An 18,740-nucleotide genomic window follows, 5' to 3' on the forward strand; every position below is an offset into this window, starting at 1 on the left:
TTAGTCCTGGAGTAGCTCTAGTCTTCCTCCAGGAAATCAGCTTATTAAACTCTGGACTAGACTAAGTCTAGGACTATTTTAAACCATGACAGAGAAAGCAGATTTCTGTTAATCTGGTTTAAAGGGCCATTTTATTCTAGGACTAGGCTTAATCTCTGTTCGGGAAACCACCCTTATATGTTTAGGTACATTGTGTTTTTTTAATTAAATAAATAAATATTATTAATTTGTAGTGTTTGTTTTTGTGTTTTTAAGACGGCTTGGGTAATCTGGCTAATTAGAGATAATGAAATATCAGTCTCAATTTTTCCATTTTACACACAGACACATGTAACTGTCATTAAGACTGAACCTAAATTATAAAACTGACCAGAGATCAGTTAAAACCAGACTCTGGTTCATGGGTTCACCAGATCTACAAAATTTCCAAACATTTCTAAACAGTGCCAATCTAATGCCCATACAAGTAGTACAGTGAAATCAAAAGAACAAAGATGAACAATTTAAGCCTATTACACAGGCCATCTTTACGTTGAGACAGACATAGGCCTGCACAGTCCTGCACCTGGCAGCATAGTCGCTGCTCGCTCAAGGTGAATCAGGTGTGTGTTGCAACCCTGGCTCCTTGGATGAACCCCTGCTGGTTCGAACAGGGCGTGGCTATAGGGACGATGTGCAAGAGGAAAGTCATTTTCACAGACACTTCAAAGATGGGCTGGGGAGCTCTGCGCGACGGTCACCCAGCCTTCGGTGCTTGGAGGAGCCAAGAAAGAGAGCTTCATATCAACTGCCTGGAGATGATGACGGTATATCAAGCTCTCCAGTCTTTCCTCCCTCTCCTGGTGGGACACCATGTCCTGATCAGATCAGACAATAGTGGTGTCCTTCATAAATCACCAGGGCGGGCTCTCGTCCAAGCCCCTATTCACTCTAGCAAAACCATCCTAGAGTGGGCCCAGCACAACCTGCTCTCACTCAGAGCAGCACATGATCAGGACGTACTGAACATAGGGGCGGACATGTTGTCCCGGAACAACCTTCCCTCGGAGGAATGGTCGCTCCACCCCCTCGTGGTTCAGAATATTTGGGATGTCTTCGGAAGAACAGAGGTCGACCTCTTCGCCTCAGAAGACAACTTTCGTTGCCCAATTTACTTTGCAAAGACAAAGGATGCGCTGGCCCAAGACTGGCCCAGCCTCCTTCTGTACGCTTTTCCCCCGTTCGCTCTGATTCCCCAGGTTATCAGACGAATAACCGGAAGGAAGGGAAGGTGCCCACAGGGTCCTCCTGGTGGCTCCTCTATGGAGGAGCCAACCATGGTTCTCAGACCTGTCTCAGCTATCGTCCATGGAGCCATGGCCGATCCCCCTGAGACGAAACATCCTCTCCCAAGCAGGAGGGACAATTTGGCACCCCAAACCCGAGCTGTGGGATCTCCATGTATGGCTTCTAGACGGGAGCCTTCAAACCTCCCTGAAGATGTCCTGAACACTATCTCACAAGCTAGAGCTCAGTCAACGAGACATCTCTACTCCCTAAAATGGTCAGTCTTTGCTGCCTGGTGTACAGCCCAGGGCGAAGACCCATTTACTTGTGACATATCTCTGATATTGTCTTTCCTTCGGGACTTAATGGATAGGGGCCGTACTCCCTCTACCCTTAAAGTCTATGTCGCAGCTATAGCAGCCTCCCATGCTCCCGTAGCAGGGCAGTCGATAGGAAGAAACAACCTTGTTGTTCATTTCCTAAAAGGGTCTAGGAGGCTGAACCCTCCCCACCCCCGCACGGTTCCCACCTGGGACCTGTCTTTGGTTCTCAGGGGCCTTAATGGCCCTCCCTTTGAACCACCTCAGACTGCTGACTTACATCCCCTAGCACTAAAAATCACCTTATTGCTAGCCTTAGCTTCAGTAAAGCGAGTGGGAGATTTGCAGGTGCTCTCCATGAGCCCCTCCTGTCTTGAGTTCAGGCCTAATGACTCTAAAGTTGTCCTGAAACCAAGACATGGATATGTCCCGAAGGTTCTATCCACACCCTTTAGGGCACAGATGGTCATTCTCTCTGCACTTCCTCCTTCCCAGGATGATCAGGAGTTGAACCTACTTTGTTCAGTCAGGGCCCTGAGGACCTACATCGATCGTTCCGCCTCTTTTCATCAGTCGGAACAACTCTTTGTCTGCTTCGGTGGCCGCATGAAAGGTCTTCCGGTCACGCAGCCCAGATTATCCAGATGGATAGTCGATGCTATAGCGCTCGCTTACTCCTCCTTGGGCCTGCAATGCCCTATAGGTATTAGAGCGCACTCCACGAGAGGCATGGCCTCTTCTTGGGCATGGTCCACTGGCGTGTCCATCGCGGAAATCTGTGAGGCGGCCGGCTGGGCCTCGCCGTCCACGTTTGTCAGGTATTATAACCTGGATGTCCCTGCATTACAAACGCAGGTTCTCTCTGCATAAGCCTCACCAATGTGACCAGCTTATGAGCACTCATTTATGGCCCTGACCAAAATCCGGGTAATAACATATTTTTTCTATGCCCTATATGTGCTCTAGGCCACAATGGGCTCCTAGAATGTATAGAAATGGGAGGGTGACTACAGTGTCCTCAAGTCCCTGATCATCCGGGATACATTATGCTATGTGCATCCGTGCAAGCCCTTCTCAGCGCTCCACCGTGCCATCATTGGTTTGTTTACTTTAACTCCACGAAACAATGGCCGTGCAGTTTCACTGCATGAATAAAAAAGTCTTCAGAATCGGTGAAAACAGGAAGTTTCTCATTGCGTCTTGCCTAAACGGCAGACGCAGTACGGAGTGTAGTATTCTAAGGGAACCGAGGTTACGTTAGTAACCGAGTACGTTATGCGACATCAAAATGAATGGAATAAATCCACAAGGAATAAAACTGAGAAAATCCACCAACATACAGCATAGAACGACAAGACCTAACCATGAACACAAGAAACACTGTGATTGATATACAAGCAGGGTAATAGACTTAACAAGACACACCTGGGGACATCAGGGAACAAATCAAACAAGAAAACTACAAAGGACTAAATAATGTGGCAGACATGACAGAAAACAGGAAATAAAACAAATGTCCAGGAACAAGCATAAACAACATATAACAGTGGATTGACTCAACTTCCCAGTTATGTTTTTTTGAAACTGGCATACCCAGAGTAAGCAAGATTTGGTTTAATCAACCAAGAGTTCAGGGTATATGTGATGCTAAGTTAACCTTGCTTTCTGGAATACCCCCTGGTTGTTATTTTGTCCTGGAATGAAGCCCTGCTTCAAACCTTATGTATGTATGGTGTTATATGGATCTGTTTTCTATACAAACACTGTTCCTGTAGCTCTAACAGTAGGGCCTGGTACCAAGTCATGGGTTCGATACCCATGGAATGCATGAAGTGATAAAATGCATACCAATGTAAGACACTTTGGATTAAAGCATCTGCCAAATGCATAAATGTAAAGTAATTCTGGGTTTAGGTCACCATAACCGTTGTTTAGGAAAATGATTAAGAGCCAAATGTAAACACGTACACTTTGTGGACCTTTAAAGCAGCACTTATCATTTTGTCATTTTAGCTCTATACATAAATCAACTTCCTGCTCAACGATTTCCAAGTGGAGACATGCAATGTGTGAGCTGATATTGAAAGAAATTTAATCTTGGTCTTAATCATGTGTTTTGGCACATGTGCTCGTGCTGAATATGAGATAAATGGAGAATGCTGCCCCATGTGTGCACCAGGTACAGTATACATTGTTTAGCAGCAGTTCAGTGTGAACCAGGGAACCTATGTTTTTCAGTGTAATACTTAATTCTCCCATGAAGTGTCTCCTCAGAAAAAAATGTAAAATATAAAAAAATATATATTTGTTTTACATTTGAAGGAAACCGTGTTCATTGGCATTGCACTATAGATACAAGCACAACTTGTGTTCCATGTTCTGCGTCAACTTACATTGATGAGCCCAATGGGTTAGATAAATGCTTTCCCTGCTCTGTTTGTGATGCAGGTGAGTATGTACTCCAAAATACAGACTTGAAATACAAAAATGTTCTCTTACAAATTACATTTATTTATGTAAGTAAGTGTTTTATGTTTTTCACAGAACAAGGACTAAGAGTAAAGAACTTGTACACGCTCTGCAGATACTATTTGTGAGCCACTGGAAGGATTCTACTGCATTGAGCGAAAGAAAGACAGCTGTAGATTCGCTGTGAAACACTCTGAATGTCACCCTGGACAATATATCAGACAATCAGGTGAGGTATTTTAGAACAGAGGAACAATGGCCACAAAGTGAAAGGACAGCTAGCTTTAAAAAAAAAAAAAAAAAAAAAAAAAAAAATTGCCTCAGACACAAGAACAATACCAGTACTACTTGTAATGAAAGACTCTCATTAAGTCAGTCATTATTTTAATATATTACAGGAACAGCATTTACTGATACTGATTGTGGTAACTGTGCAGAAGGCACTTACTCTAATGGCTCTTTCACTACCTGTCGACCACATTCAAAGTGAGTGATTAACACAAGATTCACAAATGTAGAAAAATTAATCCACTATGACCAGATATTCTAACATTGCTTACATTTAAAGATGTGAGACTGAAGGCTCTAAAGAAATAAAACCAGGAACAATGTCATCTGATGTGGAATGTGAGAAGTCAAGTTCAGTTAGTACTACTGTTGGAGTCAGTGTTGGAGTCATTGTTGGAGTCATTATTGGTGTTTTGGTGACTGCTGTTGGGATCAAATTAAAACAGAAAAGACAAGACCTTGACAGAGGTAAGACTGTAATTATTTTTAGTGTATATATATATATATGTGTGTGTGTGTGTGTGTGTGTGTTATACAAGTGTTAATATACTTTTTAATGTTTTAGATTCAAATTATGCAATACCAATACCAGAGAGTAATTCCGCTGGGCTGGAAGAGAGACCAATACCGGAGGGTGCCTGTGAACCAGTAAGTAAAAATGAAGCTGCATGCATGATCATAATATTTGCTTTCATTTTTTTATATATAAATATTTAACAAAACAAACTACAATTCAGTGCATTAAAGGGGTTATATCATGGGGAATCAAATTTTACATGAGAGATAAAAGAGTTCAGTGTACCTTTTGCATTTATTCAATGTTCAGAAACTTGACCCTCCCAGTCACAACGTGTTAATAAGGTTGTGTAGCGCCCATCATTTGTTATCATGGTTCCAAATAATAGAAATGAACAGCTGAAGTTTATTTTAAACAATGCATCATTTCAGTATGGCCAAAAGAGTTACAGCACAGATTCTTTTATAAACACACTGTAATGTATGCTTTGCAAACTGTAAACACACATCACATGGCCTAGCAGCAGAAATTACCCTTTAAAATATGAGTACAGAAAACAAAATACAGAAATTTGTGAAAACCATGCAAACATCTTATATATTAAAAATATTATAATGTTCTGATAATGGTTATCTTTGAAATGTGGATACGGAGTATATAAATAAAAATCTTCATTTTTTTACAGACATCACTAGACTCTGAGACTTCTCTTATACCTAGAAATAGTAGGTAAGAGCCATTGATGGATCATTAGGTACTGTATTTTACAGTATGAGAAAAATTTCAAATTGTATGAAAAAATTTCAAATGAAATGGTTGTGTTGTTCTTCATTTTCAGTGATATTGTAAACCCTGTAACTTTTACAACCTTGCAACCTTCTAGACCAGTCTTCAAATCACATTCAGAACAGGCTTCGCAACAGGTATCAAAGATGTTTTTTTTTTTTTTTGCTAATTAAAATAAAATTAATAAAGCCACTAAAGTCAATAAAAGAACCTGATTTTACCTTATTGAATGTATTATTACCACTATGTTTGCTTGAGTACTTCAATATGATCTATCAGACAAACTAAACAAAAAGGTTATACAGAAAAATATTAAAGTCTCTTTATATCTTAAAATAGATAAAGAGGTGTATAAAGAATTGAAAGTTGTTCCTTTAATAATGTCTGTCTATTGCGTGTAAATAAAATGGTATTGTCTTTTCAGTAGTTACAAATGAGTCATGCAAGAAGGAAAAGGAGGAGAAAAATTTATAAATAACAACATAGCAGACGATGCTCATTATTTACTCTTTTCTCTCCCTAGAATACAGACAAAAGATCTCTCTTCTCTGGGATGGAATCGGAAGCTGAAAGTGATCATGACAAAGCAAGAGTAGGCAATTCAGCAACGTATTTAGCTCAAAACACTAAAGTCAAGTATGTACTGACATAATATTTCGTGGACACAAAACATGCATAGGACACTCTCTATGCGTAACCCCTCTAACCCAGGTCCTACTCGCCCTGCGATGTGCGGGCCTCGAACCTGGGTCTCCAGCATGGGAGTCGGACGCTCTAACAAGGAGGTATGACGAGCAAATCGTGCCACAGATAACCTAGCGAAGGAGACAGTCGTGTACTTTTACGTGAGAGAAGGGGTGTGTGACCACCACAGACGCGTGACACCAACATTGTTGAAGTACGTCGCCGCCACAATAAATTAATACCTTACCCTCATGTGCTTTTTCGAGCTTTTATCTTTCCTTTGTTACCTTTCTTATCAATCGTTGTTAACTTGTGTGTGTATTGTGTGTGTATAACTGTGTATTGTTGTTTGTCTTATGGTAAAGTGCTTTTTGTAGACTATCTAAGATCTGGTCTTTAGTCTAATTTTATATTACTTCCCCCACTCCAGAACCTAGTAGCTTAAGTATTGCGTTGGAGTGCGCAGGTGCTACACATTGGATCACATTACTCTGAATTTTATTCTTAATATTTTTCATGGAGCTACTATTCTGACAACCCAAGACTTATAATGATTCAGTAATGATGATGAACTTAAAAGATTATAGACCACTTCCCACAACATAATAACAATGCCATTAATAAAAGGTATAGACTAAGTAATTGATTATTTAGGTTTTCTAATTTCAGTCAAAACTGAAAAAAAAAAAAAAAAAACTACGGTAAGTAGAAAGTGTCCGACTTCACGTCTCCGTTTTCAGCTCCTCCTCGCCTGCACGCGGCTACTCTCGCTGATCAGTTGCATCCAGCCGCAGTCGATGTCGAACACTATTTTTCTGTCCAATCACGTGCGCGATTCACTTTGCGTGTTGGAAGGTGATTCACTTTTGCGTGTTGACACAGTACCCGGACAGCAGCCTTTGCAACTTTCTGTTTGCTGGCCTGAACACCGCCACCAAAGCGCTGCTGTCCGGGGAAGGACCTCGAGGGAGCTTCTCCGAATATGTGGAGTGGGTACTGGCGTCATGTGGATCGTCAATGACCGTGGATTTCTGCGACAACGACGCCAGTCCCACTCCCACTCCAGTGCCCAGCCAGGAACCCTCAGATGGCGTGGAAAGACAGCGCGACCCCACCGAAGACAGAGAGCCCGCCTCCACCGCGATGCAGGAGCCAGCGACCAGCAGAACGACTGAGCGTAACATCGGCACGGAGACGGAGCCCAGCGTGTCTGACCAGGTGTGTGAGTTTGCTGTTACCAACGCCGAGGGAGACAGTGTGGAAGACGAGGGGTTGGAAGGGAGCCCCGCCCACACTTCCGCCACTGAGAGTGAATTCCAAGCAAGCACTATGGACTGTTGTGATTCTGGAGAGGATTCCCTACCTCAGTTAATTCCTCCTGAAACTATCATTTCCATTTTGGATGAAATGGTCCCGCCCAGCCTCCCTCTCCCACCTCCTCTCCAAAACCCTGATAATGACTTTGTTTGTTCTAGTCCCTCTGCTATTCAACCTGTTCTCCAGCCCACAACCTTGCCTGCTACCCAGCCCTCGCTGTCTCACATCACGCCCTCAGCTCTACACCAGCCTCCTCTCAGTGGTGTGGCTACACCTGGGGCCTGCTGTGAGCCAGCCTCAGGCGATTGAGGATTCTGCGGCTCTGCCTCTGGCCTCAGGTCACGTCGTTACACCTCGGCTCATCGTCCTGACTCCTCCGCCGCTGCTCCTTCCACCCTCGTCTACAGCAGTGACCATCGGACTCCCTCGGTCCTGCGACTCCGCCTGGGTCAGACATCGCCATCACATCGCCACGGACCTACGGGTCGTTCGAGTTTCTCCAACCCTCCACCCCTACGGCTCCGATGGGCTTCGCCTTCCCTCAGACTCCACCTCAGCCCTCAGTCGTTCCAGCTCCACCTCAGCCCTCTGGTACCCTGCTGCTGCCTCGGGGGGTCGTCGCTGCGACTCCGTCGCGGTCCTCGAGACCATCGGCATGACTCCGCTCCTTCGGCTCTCTGTCTTCGCCCCAGGATCCATCTACATTGGCTGCGCTGCTTCCACGCCTCCCCAAGGTTGTTTGGAGCGATTTACCACCTCGGCTCCTCCCTCCAGCAACGCCGCCGTGGGTCGCCGTCCTGGCTGTGGCCTGGAGCAACATCTGGACTCCTCAGCTCAAGGCTACTCACTGGATTTCTCCACCATCTTCGCCTCCCTGGACTTCACCACCTTCTGCACCTCCCTGGAGTCCTGCACTTCGCCTCCTCTCGGTTAGCCGTCCGCCTCCTGAGCCACCTCCTACACCATCTTCTGCATCTCATCTTCATCTTCCCTCTCCACGGTGCGAGGACGCGCCTTTCCGGGAGGGGGCGATATGTTACATGTGCACTCTGTTTTGGACTTGTTGTTGTTCTATTTCCCGCCACTAGTCATTCACCATGGTAACTGATCACCTCATCATCACATCCAGCTGTGTCTAATTACCCACCTTGTTATCCCGTGTGTGTGTGTGTCCTATGTTTTCAGTCCAGTGTTGTCCGGTATCGTTCATGTATGTGTTGGTGTATGTTCCTGTATTCTTCTGTGGATTATCTAGTAAAAGACTTGTTTGGACTTTATCTCCTCGTCGTGTGCTTAATACACCAGCTACTGTAACAATCAAATTATGGACCTCCAATACTTAATATAATACAGAGCAGAGTAGAAGACTGGTACCAGGGACCAAGAATGACATAAATACGATAAGTGCTGTTCACTCAATGTCAAAGTTTATTGAGCTCGCTGTAACTTTTATATAGCAAAAGTCTAGGGCATTATTTTTTTGTGACACGTTTTGTGTACATAATTGACACAAATTGTGTAAATATAACACAGTGTGTAGAAAATGAGCAGGAATAACACGGTTGAGTTCAAAGTAACACAAAATGTGTTGTCCTTAACTAGACACACGGGTGTGTTAAGATATGACACAGGTTGTGTTGTTTTTAACACCTCTGTTTTAAGAGCTATTAAGGTACTTAAGTTAAATAAATCCCCTGGTGTGGATGGATTAACTTAAGAATTTTATAAATCTTTCTCTGAAGAACTTGCTCCTTTTCTCTTAACTTTTTCTCAGAGAATAGAAATTGGAAAGCTTCCACCCTCCTTACACAAGGCTTAATTACCTTAATACCCAAGCCAAAATAAGACCCTTTATTTTTAGATAATTGGCACCCAATTTGCTTGCTTAATATTGATTATGAAATTTAAGCATCTATATTTTCTGTTAGAATTAAAAAGACATTAGAATTCATTATTGATGATACACAGTCTTGTTTCATGAGCAACAGGCATATTTCAAATAATATTCATTTAGTTTTAGATCTTATCGATTATCCCCACTTATATTCAGATAAGAGCTTCATTCTTTTTTTAGACTTCCTTAAGGCATTTGATACTCTTGAACATTATTTTATTTTTTTCTGCACTTAAAAAATTTGGTTTCGGTAACTATTTCATTAAAACAATTAAAACTTTATTCTTTAATAATTGTTCAATCAAACTGCATTCTGGCACCTCACCCAGATTTAATCTTAATCGTGGTATCAGACAGGGATCTGCCCTATTTTTCCCTATTCTTACTCTGTTCACAACTACTTGCTGATTTTATTAAACATAGCACTTTAAGAGGAATTACAGTTGCTGGCAACATCATCACCATTAGCCAATTAGCAGATGATACTACTCTTTATTTTAAAGATGTATAAAGATTGTAAAGGATGAAGAGAGAAGATGTAAACTAATCTTCTCTGATAAGACAAAAAAAAAAGTTAAATCAGTGCTACTAAGAGACTTATCTTTGAGGGGGAGAGTACTGGTTACAAAAGCAGAGGGCATCTCAAGACTCACGTATGCAGTATGCATGACTCACATATCCATAAAAAATTGAAAAATAAAACCCGTTATATTAAGAAATCTGTGGTGATGAACACTACTGAGAATGGAGGCCTGAACTTTTTAGATTTTACCACTCTTAATTATACTTTTAAGGTTAACTGGATCAAACAATTCTTAAAAAAACCAACTAGTATATGGAATATTATTCCTCATTGTATTTTCACAGGTCTTCATTTTCTTTTACTTTCTAACTACAGACAAATGCTGCTCTCCTGGAATTTAATTTATAAATATCATTTCTCACCTAATAGATGTTTCATCTGGAATAATGAACATATTTTATATAAATCCAAAACTTTGTTTTTTGAAAATTGGTTTTCTAATGATATAGTTTTGGTGAGCCAACTTTTCAGTCAAGGTCTTCTTTTATCTTATTCTGAATTTTTGTCGAAATTTAAAATCCCAATCACTCCTAAAGAATATGCTGTAGTTATGGATGCTGTCCCCTCTGGGTTAAAAATGCTTTGTAAAAACTCATGTCCCCAATAGTCTTTACAGTATCTGGCCCCTGTTGACACTGGTATTGGTCGAGTTTTCATAAAATGTCATAAAATAAAACGTGAAACTGTCTTGAGCTTGTGTTCACCACAGACCTTATTTCAGCCATTTAACCAAAATCCCATTCAAAAAACCCATTGACTTCGGGGCGATGGAACCAGAAGTGCTAAAATGCTAACTCACTTCTGCATTTTGGCCTACAAAGTGATGTCATACCTGCACCACTCTATAGAGTACCTCAGGGATGACGTGTTTTTGTAGGCCAACCCCTGGAAGTTAGCGGCGCACGGGTTCCCTCAATCGAAAGCCTATGCATTTTTCCCATAGACTTTTGGAAAATCGCAAAAAATAAGCTCTGTGTTTAACAAAGGGTTATGACACTTACACGTTTTTTCTATCAAGATAATCTTTACAAGTTAACACAACATTTATACATTTTAAAGCCTAAATAAAGTCGTCAGATATAACAAGCTAACAGTAGGCTATAAACGGACTACAGCACACCATGGTCGCGGATCAACGTCACCACCACCAAGCTTCCTCAAACTTTATTTAAAAAACAACTTTATTTAAAAACATGCTCGCTGATTATGATCTGCGCTGTGTATGAATACTTCTCAACTTTTTCATGAGAAATGCTGTCCAAATGTCCTTTTTTTCATGATGACGTCTAAAGTCCCCGCCAAAGGAAGTAGTCTCTTTTAGCAATTTGTTAGCAACTGCTGTTTTTAAACCCCATAAAGGTTTAAAAAAAAATCACAAGTGGGTTAACTGGTGTGCTTTATGTCATAGATCAAAAAGTGAAAATATTTAGGGGCTTTGTTAACCACAGACCTTATTTCAGGCGATTTAGCAAAAACCCATAAACTTTAGGGCGATAGAACCGGAAATCCTAAAATGCTAACTCGCTTCCTGGTTTTGCATACAAAAACACGTCATCCCTGAGGTACTCTATTAGCCACTGGATTGCATGTCAACGGTGCCGGAGGGCAACATTAATAGCTTGAACTACTTATTTAAAGACAATCCTTAATAGATCCAGTAAAACATTTGAGATACAGCAGTAGAACATTTTTTAGTACAATTACAGTACAATATAAATTGTATGTGGTTTTATTTCATTCATATTTATTTGAAATTGTCCTGTGACATCCTGTGATGTGATTCAAGAGGAAAAGCTAAAGGCATGAGGGAAAAAGCTAAAATGCCGCACAATTTGCACGATGTGCACAATTTCATGTACATTAAATTATATTACATTAGGAACATCTCCACAATTATTAACCTTGAAAAATAAACCAAATCTATGCTTGAGAAGCATGAGTTTTCACAATTCCTTATTCTGAGATTCTGAGTAATTGGAGACAAAACCTTTTTGGGTTAGGGTAGGGTATGACCCCACGCAGATCATAAACTGTTGAAATCGTTTGAGAAATGTAAACTTTATTGCACTTTTTGTCCAGAAATACGGAACTACGGATCCACTGCTTTGTGGATAGGCGGAAGTTAACTGACGTCATTGTGAAAAGGGCCTATTGGGACGGCTCAGACTAAATACTTGGGGTTTCAAGTCTAACAACAGCACGAGGGCGTGGCTTGTTCGCAAGGTCAAGGATCATGCGCTGTTTACATGCCCCGAAAAGACGGCGAAACAGCCCCAGAGAAACAACGTCGGTCTAGGTTACTTAAAGGTTTGTTTAATATTCTCTTTTTTCAAACATGAACGGTCAAATGTCATCAAATAATTACTTACAAAGTTAATTTGTAATGTTTTATATGTTGCGTGGTGACTCAGGTTAGATGCTTGGTGTCTCAGTCTAGATGCTTGGTGTCTCAGTCTAGATGCTTGGTGTCTCAGTCTAGATGCGTGGTGTCTCAGTCCAGATGCTTGGTGTCTCAGTCTAGATGCGTGGTGTCTCAGTCCAGATGCTTTTGGTGTCTCAGTCTAGATGCTTTTGGTGTCTCAGTCTAGATGCTTGGTGTCTCAGTCTAGATGCTTGGTGTCTCAGTCTAGATGCGTGGTGTCTCAGTCCAGATGCTTGGTGTCTCAGTCTAGATGCGTGGTGTCTCAGTCCAGATGCTTGGTGTCTCAGTCCAGATGCTTGGTGTCTCGGGTTAGATGCGTGGTGTCTCAGGTTGATGAAAGATGTCAGTGTTTCTCTCTTGTGGCATTCTAGTACAGTGCTGAGGTCCGATTTATTGGTGACGAAGCCAGACACAGTGTTTTTTGAAATGTTCAGCACTTTAAAACAATCAGGGAGCCATTCTGTTCCAAAAGACTTAGGAAGGTAGTCTGTAAGGAAGGACTAAGGGAGAACATTGTGCATTTGAATAGACTTTTGAACTTGAAATGATATATTATAAGATATAATGTACACCTATATGATATGATACACACCTAGAGTATTTCTGGTCTGCCTCTGCCATTATGCACAGGAAACAGAGGACCTAAAAAAAATTTATAAATGTGTAAACAGATTCTTCTTATATCATATATTGTATGTGCACTTATACATTTTTCTTAGGTCCTCTGTTTCCTGTGCATAATGGCAGAGGCAGACCAGACCAGAAATACTCTAGGTGAGCTTATAATATATAAAGTTCAAAAGTCTATTCAAATGCACAATGTTCTCCCTTAGTCCTTCCTTACAGACTACCTTCCTAAATATTTTGGAACAGAATGGCTCCCTGGTTGTTGAACATCTAAAAAAACACTGTGTCTGGCTTCGTCACCAATAAATCGGACCTCAGCACTGTACTAGAATGCCACAAGAGAGAAACACTGACATTTTTCATTGTTTGGTAAGAATGACAATAAGAGATGATTTGGTTGCTTTTATAGAACTGAAGATTATTATTACAATTTATTGTCTTTTCATTGTAGGTCTGATGATAAAAGAAAGAAAGAAAAAGGGCCACATCGTCTGGTTTGGCAGGTGGAAGATTTATCAGAGGATGTACCACTTACCACACGTACCACCTACCTAAGCATTGTTGCAGACCATGTACACCCTTTTATGGAAACTGTATTCCCTGGTGGCTGTGGCCTCTTTCAGCAGGATAATGCCTCTGCCACAAAGGAAAAATGGTTCAGGAATGGTTTGAGGAGCACAACGAGTTTGAGGTGTGTGTGTGTGTGTGTGTGTGTGTGTGTGTATATATATATATATAATGAATGATTCCACCAAAACAGCTTATCTTTGTAAAATGGCACATCTTTTCACATTAAAGGGATAGTTCACCCAAAAATGAAAATTGTCATCATTTACTCACCCTCAAGTTGTTCCAAACCTTTATAAATTTCTTTGTTCTGTTGAACACAAAGGAAGATATTTTGAGGAATGTGTTAAACTGAACAGTTTTGGGGCACCATTGACTTCCATAGTAGTTTTTTTCCTGCTATGGAAGTCAATGGTGCCCCAAAGTTGCCTGGTTACAAACTTTAATCAAAATATCTTCCTTTGTGCTCAACAGAAGAAAGAAATTTATACAAGTTTGGAACAACATGAGGGTGAGTAAATGATGACAGAATTTTCATTTTTGGGTGAACTATCCCTTTAATGTAAAAAGATGTGCCATTTTACAAAGACGAGCTGTTTTGGTGGAATCATTCATTATATATTATACATTTTTTTTCTTATTATAAAACTTAAAGGAACACTAAGCGACAGCGAGTCATGCACATTCACAGAGTTTACGGTACGTCAAATACTCTGTGCATCCATTGAGATTAATTGAAATAGTGCAGAGCGAAACTTTCAAGCACTCAGTGTTCAAGACAAAGCAAGTGAAAATATATCTATGCTAAACTTATACTGGACTTAGCATCTAATTTAAACACTGGCCAGTGAAATGTAATTTGTTAACCAATGGCTGATGATAGACATTTAGTCTCCTAGCATTAAAGTTTAATCGCATATTTACATTGTAGTGGGTTGCTTGTTTATCGGCCATCATATTGATCTTTAAGGGCTTTCACACTGTCATCATCGGCTAAACAGGTAGTCTCAGGTTCAGTACCCTGGTGTGCTCCAGGGTGTTATGACAGATTTCACATTATCAATTTTTCATGCGACCTGTGCTCTGTTTAGAACTAAACTGCCAGTGTGAAAGCACCCTTAGATGTAATCTAAAGTTGAACTAGGCCAAATTATGGAAACATTATAAATACTCAATTTAACCTTGTAAATAATTGAATGTATTCCACTTATTTACTCAGGAGGTATATGGCTGTGAGGTACAGTCATACTAATGAATTGGGAGGATTCTGGGAATATGGTAGTCTCTGCTCTGCACCACAAAAAGATGCCAGCAGTTGGGGGGCTTTTGTACTACTGGTAAGGCATTACAAAGCTTCATAGCCGCAACTTGTTTCTTTGTGCAACATTTTCTTTTGAATACATAAATGGACTTTTATTTGGCATTAAATATTTTAATTTATCTGTCCAGAATGCTCTAGCCCTGACGAGAGGCATCGGTCCAAGCCATCTGACACAACGCCATGCAGTGGAAATGAGGAAGTTTGTGTACCACAAACTCAAACAAAATGCATTATGTTAATGGTTTAGGTAACCCAAAAATGAAAATTCTGTCATTAATTACTCGCCCTCATGTCATTCTATACCCATAAGACCATCGTTCATCTTCAGAACACAAATTAAGATATTTTTGATAAAATCGGAGAGGTTTCTGATTCCCAAGAGAAAGCAACATAATTACCACATTCATAGATGCAAACTCCTCACCTTTCAGTGACAACTCACCTTTTTGAGATCAAAATGGGTCACTTATGGGATTTGCATAGATCCAATGTTTTTATGGGGTGGGGGGGTCTGAGATGTGGGAACGGTGAAGAGAGAGAGGGCAAACAGTTTGCAGTTTAGCTCAGTATTGCCGTCTAATCAGCCAATATTGTCTTAAATAGCCATAGCACTTCATCTTTTTATAACATGAGGTTTTGACCAAATGTAGCCTATTCAATCTTGATTTTGGTGAAATGTTGCAACATTTTTTTGTGTGCGTGTGAAATTACAGTTTTGGACATACATGGTAATAACAAATAAATTAAAAAATCAAAGTAACTACAAATGAGCATGTAAAGCAAATATCTTTTAAAAAAATTATGTTCGGAGCATGCCCCCGCCCTAATGTTCTCACTTTTTTCCCCCCTTACCTGTTTGCATCCCTGAGGTCCAGAGAAGTAGTAAAAACATAATAGAAATAAAAACTAAAATAGTCAATGTGACTACAGTGGTTCAACCTTAATGTTATGAAACAAAAATAATGACTTTATTTAATTTCTTCTCTTACCTGTCCTACTCTGTTTACGTTGTAGAGACAGAGAAGTGTTTCCGGGTTCTACATCAGAACGCCGGCTCATAATTGGTCTGCCTCAGTATCACACACATGCGTTGTGTTGCTCATGTGAAGAACATCGGCCAAATTGAGATTCGCGTTCTGATGTATAACCTGGAAGCGCTGCACTGTCTCTACAACTGTCTCTGTAATTAATAACAGAAATTTCATTTTTGGGTGAACTAACCCTTTAATATTTGTTCTTTTCTTCCCTTGAGTGCTTTCCCTACTTTTTACTTTCTCTTTCATAGTGTCACAGCACCTGACTCTGTGTTTACCGTTACGTCATTGACCCCATCTCCAATGTGTTTGCTGCACCGTGGCATAAAATTGGAGTCAAGACGCCACTCGCGAGGCCTTCTGTTGTTGTGTTATAGCCTCTGTCTGTGTTTTCTAGGGACTACAGTGTAGACCCTGTGAGATTAGATTAGCATGTTCTCAGTTTGTGTAACTGTACTCTTGTGTATCTGTAATCATTCATCTTGCCTCTCATGTCCCTTGACCAATTCTCCTCCCCTTCCCAATTTGTTACTCATTTGTAATTTGTAATAACTTTTTTTGCATATGTGTAAATAGTATATTTTCTTTTTTTCTTTCTATTTCTTCATTGTAAACACATTTTCCCCTTCTCATGCTATTTTCATACCCTTACATATTGTAAATAAATCATTTGCTTGTTCAGACTTGTGTCCTTGCCTTGTACACATCACCTGGTTATGACATATTTGTGTATGTGTCTTCTCCCAAGTTTAATGTTACAACCCTTTACCCCTTGATTCAACACTATCAGGGGTCGTAACAGTTGGTTTTGTGTTCCAGGAGTAGCAGAGGGTTACTTAAGTTTCATTGAGTTTGTTGTTCTCTGGGTGCATATAAATGAATTGCATTCCAAATAACAATTTAACCACACAAAATGCTCTTGTCTTTTGTATTAACATGCAAATTGTGTAAACTTGATTACCTTTAGATATGTTACTGAACACCATGTATTATTTTGTACTATGAATTTGTGTGAGAGACCAGTGAAGAGTGCATGTTTAACATTTTATTGAAACATCTATAAATGCCTCCTAAGCTAATAGATGTGATTGACATATTTAACTGCCTTCTATAAACGTTTACTTTAGAATAAACAGTCCTTTTAACAATACAATGTTAATATAGTTCAGATTTATTACACTGTCATTTGAAGACATGGAAATATTACTTAAATAGGTCTGACATCACACCAGTGAAATACAATTGATCTGAAATTACACTATGAAAAATGTAAGCTGTGTCAAAGGGATTATTAAAATCATTTAATCACCCTCAAGTTGTTCTAAACCTGTCTTAGAGTTTCTTTTGTTGAACACAAGAGAAAATGTTTTAAAGATTTTTGGTAACTAGACAGTTCATGGTGGCCATCAATTGTCTGGTTACCAACATTCTTGTTCAACAGAAGAAAGAAAGAAAGAAAGTCACAGGTTTAGAACTTGAAGGTGTTTAAATTTTCATTTTTGGGTAAACTATGCCTTTAAGCAAGTCTATATATTCATTTATATATACACTACCAGTCAAAAGTTTGGAAACTACTATTTTTAATGTTTTTGAACAAAGTCTCTTATGCTCAATAAGGCTGCATTTATTTCATAATAAATACAGAAAAACAATACTATTGTGAAATATTATTACAATTTAAAATTATGGTTTTCTATTTTAATATACTTCAAAACATAATTTATTTCTGTGATCAAAGCTGAATTGTCAGCATCATTACTCCAGTCTTCAGTGTCACATGATCCTTCAGAAATCATTGTAATATGCTGATTTATTATCAATGCTGGAAACAGTTGTGCTGCTTAATATTATTTTATAACCTGTGATACTTTTTCAGGATTCATTGATGAATAAAAAGTTAAAAAAAAAAATATCAGCATTTATTTAAAATAGAAATCTTTTGTAACAATATACACTACCATTCAAAAGTTTGGGGTCAGTCTTTTTTTTTTTTTTTTTTTTTTTTTTTGAAAGAAATTAATACTTTTATTGAGCACGGATGTGTTAAATTGATAAAAAGTGATAGTAAAGATTTATATTGTTAGAAAATATTTATATTATGAATAAATGCTGTTCTTTTTAACCTTTTATTCATCAATGAATCCTGAAAAAAGTATCACAGGTTCCAAAATAATATTAAGCAACACAACTGTTTTCAACATTGATAATAACTGAGTATCAAATCAGCATATTAGAATGATATATTGATATTAATTATATTTTAAAGTATATTAAAATAGAAAACAATAATTTTAAATTGTATTAATATTTCACAATATTATTGTTTTTCTGTATTTATTATGAAATAAATGCAGCCTTAATGAGCATAAGAGACTTCGTTCAAAAACATTAAAAATAGTAATGTTTCCAAACTTTTCACTGGTAGTGTAACGTTACGTGCCCTTGACACCAAGCAACAGTGTCACGTGATTTTACAGTATTATAAAACATTATTCGCAAATGCCAAATGAGCTTTTTTTTTTCAACGTTTAACATAGTAATATCATTCTTGTTTTAAATGAGTAAAAATGAAACAAACACAACGAGGGCTTCTGCGCGATTACTATTGAAGTTTGCGGTCTTCCGGGAGCATGTAAACGGCGCAT

At 39.4% G+C, this 18,740-nt stretch overlaps 2 protein-coding genes and 1 long non-coding RNA gene across 12 annotated transcripts in view; 2 read left to right on the forward strand and 1 right to left on the reverse strand.

Moving 5' to 3' along the window:
- Positions 1-3,902, forward strand: part of LOC127518178 (tumor necrosis factor receptor superfamily member 14-like) — a 49,988-nt gene extending 46,086 nt beyond the window's left edge. The window contains exon 8 of the mRNA XM_051904573.1: positions 3,600-3,902. The gene's annotated coding sequence lies outside the window, so the exon portion shown is untranslated. The remainder of the gene's footprint in view (positions 1-3,599) is intronic.
- The window catches only part of LOC127518171 (tumor necrosis factor receptor superfamily member 14-like), a 70,389-nt gene extending 53,613 nt beyond the window's left edge, over positions 1-16,776 (forward strand). For 3 of the 7 annotated variants that reach the window (XM_051904552.1, XM_051904548.1, XM_051904550.1), the window contains exons 5-17: positions 4,454-4,541; positions 4,624-4,811; positions 4,909-4,991; positions 5,546-5,589; positions 5,699-5,783; positions 6,170-6,238; positions 6,358-6,544; positions 12,204-12,431; positions 13,266-13,320; positions 13,420-13,542; positions 13,625-13,864; positions 14,960-15,077; positions 15,190-16,776. In XM_051904552.1, coding sequence (XP_051760512.1) covers positions 4,454-4,541; positions 4,624-4,811; positions 4,909-4,991; positions 5,546-5,589; positions 5,699-5,783; positions 6,170-6,238; positions 6,358-6,465 — 665 coding nt within the window. In that variant the 3' untranslated portion in view covers positions 6,466-6,544; positions 12,204-12,431; positions 13,266-13,320; ... (2 more) ...; positions 14,960-15,077; positions 15,190-16,776. Of the gene's footprint in view, positions 1-4,453; positions 4,542-4,623; positions 4,812-4,908; positions 4,992-5,545; positions 5,590-5,698; positions 5,784-6,169; positions 8,925-12,203; positions 12,432-13,265; positions 13,321-13,419; positions 13,543-13,624; positions 13,865-14,959; positions 15,078-15,189 lie in introns of those variants that run through there. The other 4 variants (XM_051904557.1, XM_051904556.1, XM_051904555.1 and 1 more) reach the window with 4 other exon arrangements.
- LOC127518183 (uncharacterized) overlaps positions 1-18,740 on the reverse strand; it is a 49,128-nt gene that overhangs the window by 13,188 nt on the left and 17,200 nt on the right. The window lies entirely within an intron of this gene.

This window comes from Ctenopharyngodon idella, chromosome 8 (genome assembly GCF_019924925.1).
Source record: "Ctenopharyngodon idella isolate HZGC_01 chromosome 8, HZGC01, whole genome shotgun sequence".
In the NCBI taxonomy this organism is placed as follows: domain Eukaryota; kingdom Metazoa; phylum Chordata; class Actinopteri; order Cypriniformes; family Xenocyprididae; genus Ctenopharyngodon; species Ctenopharyngodon idella.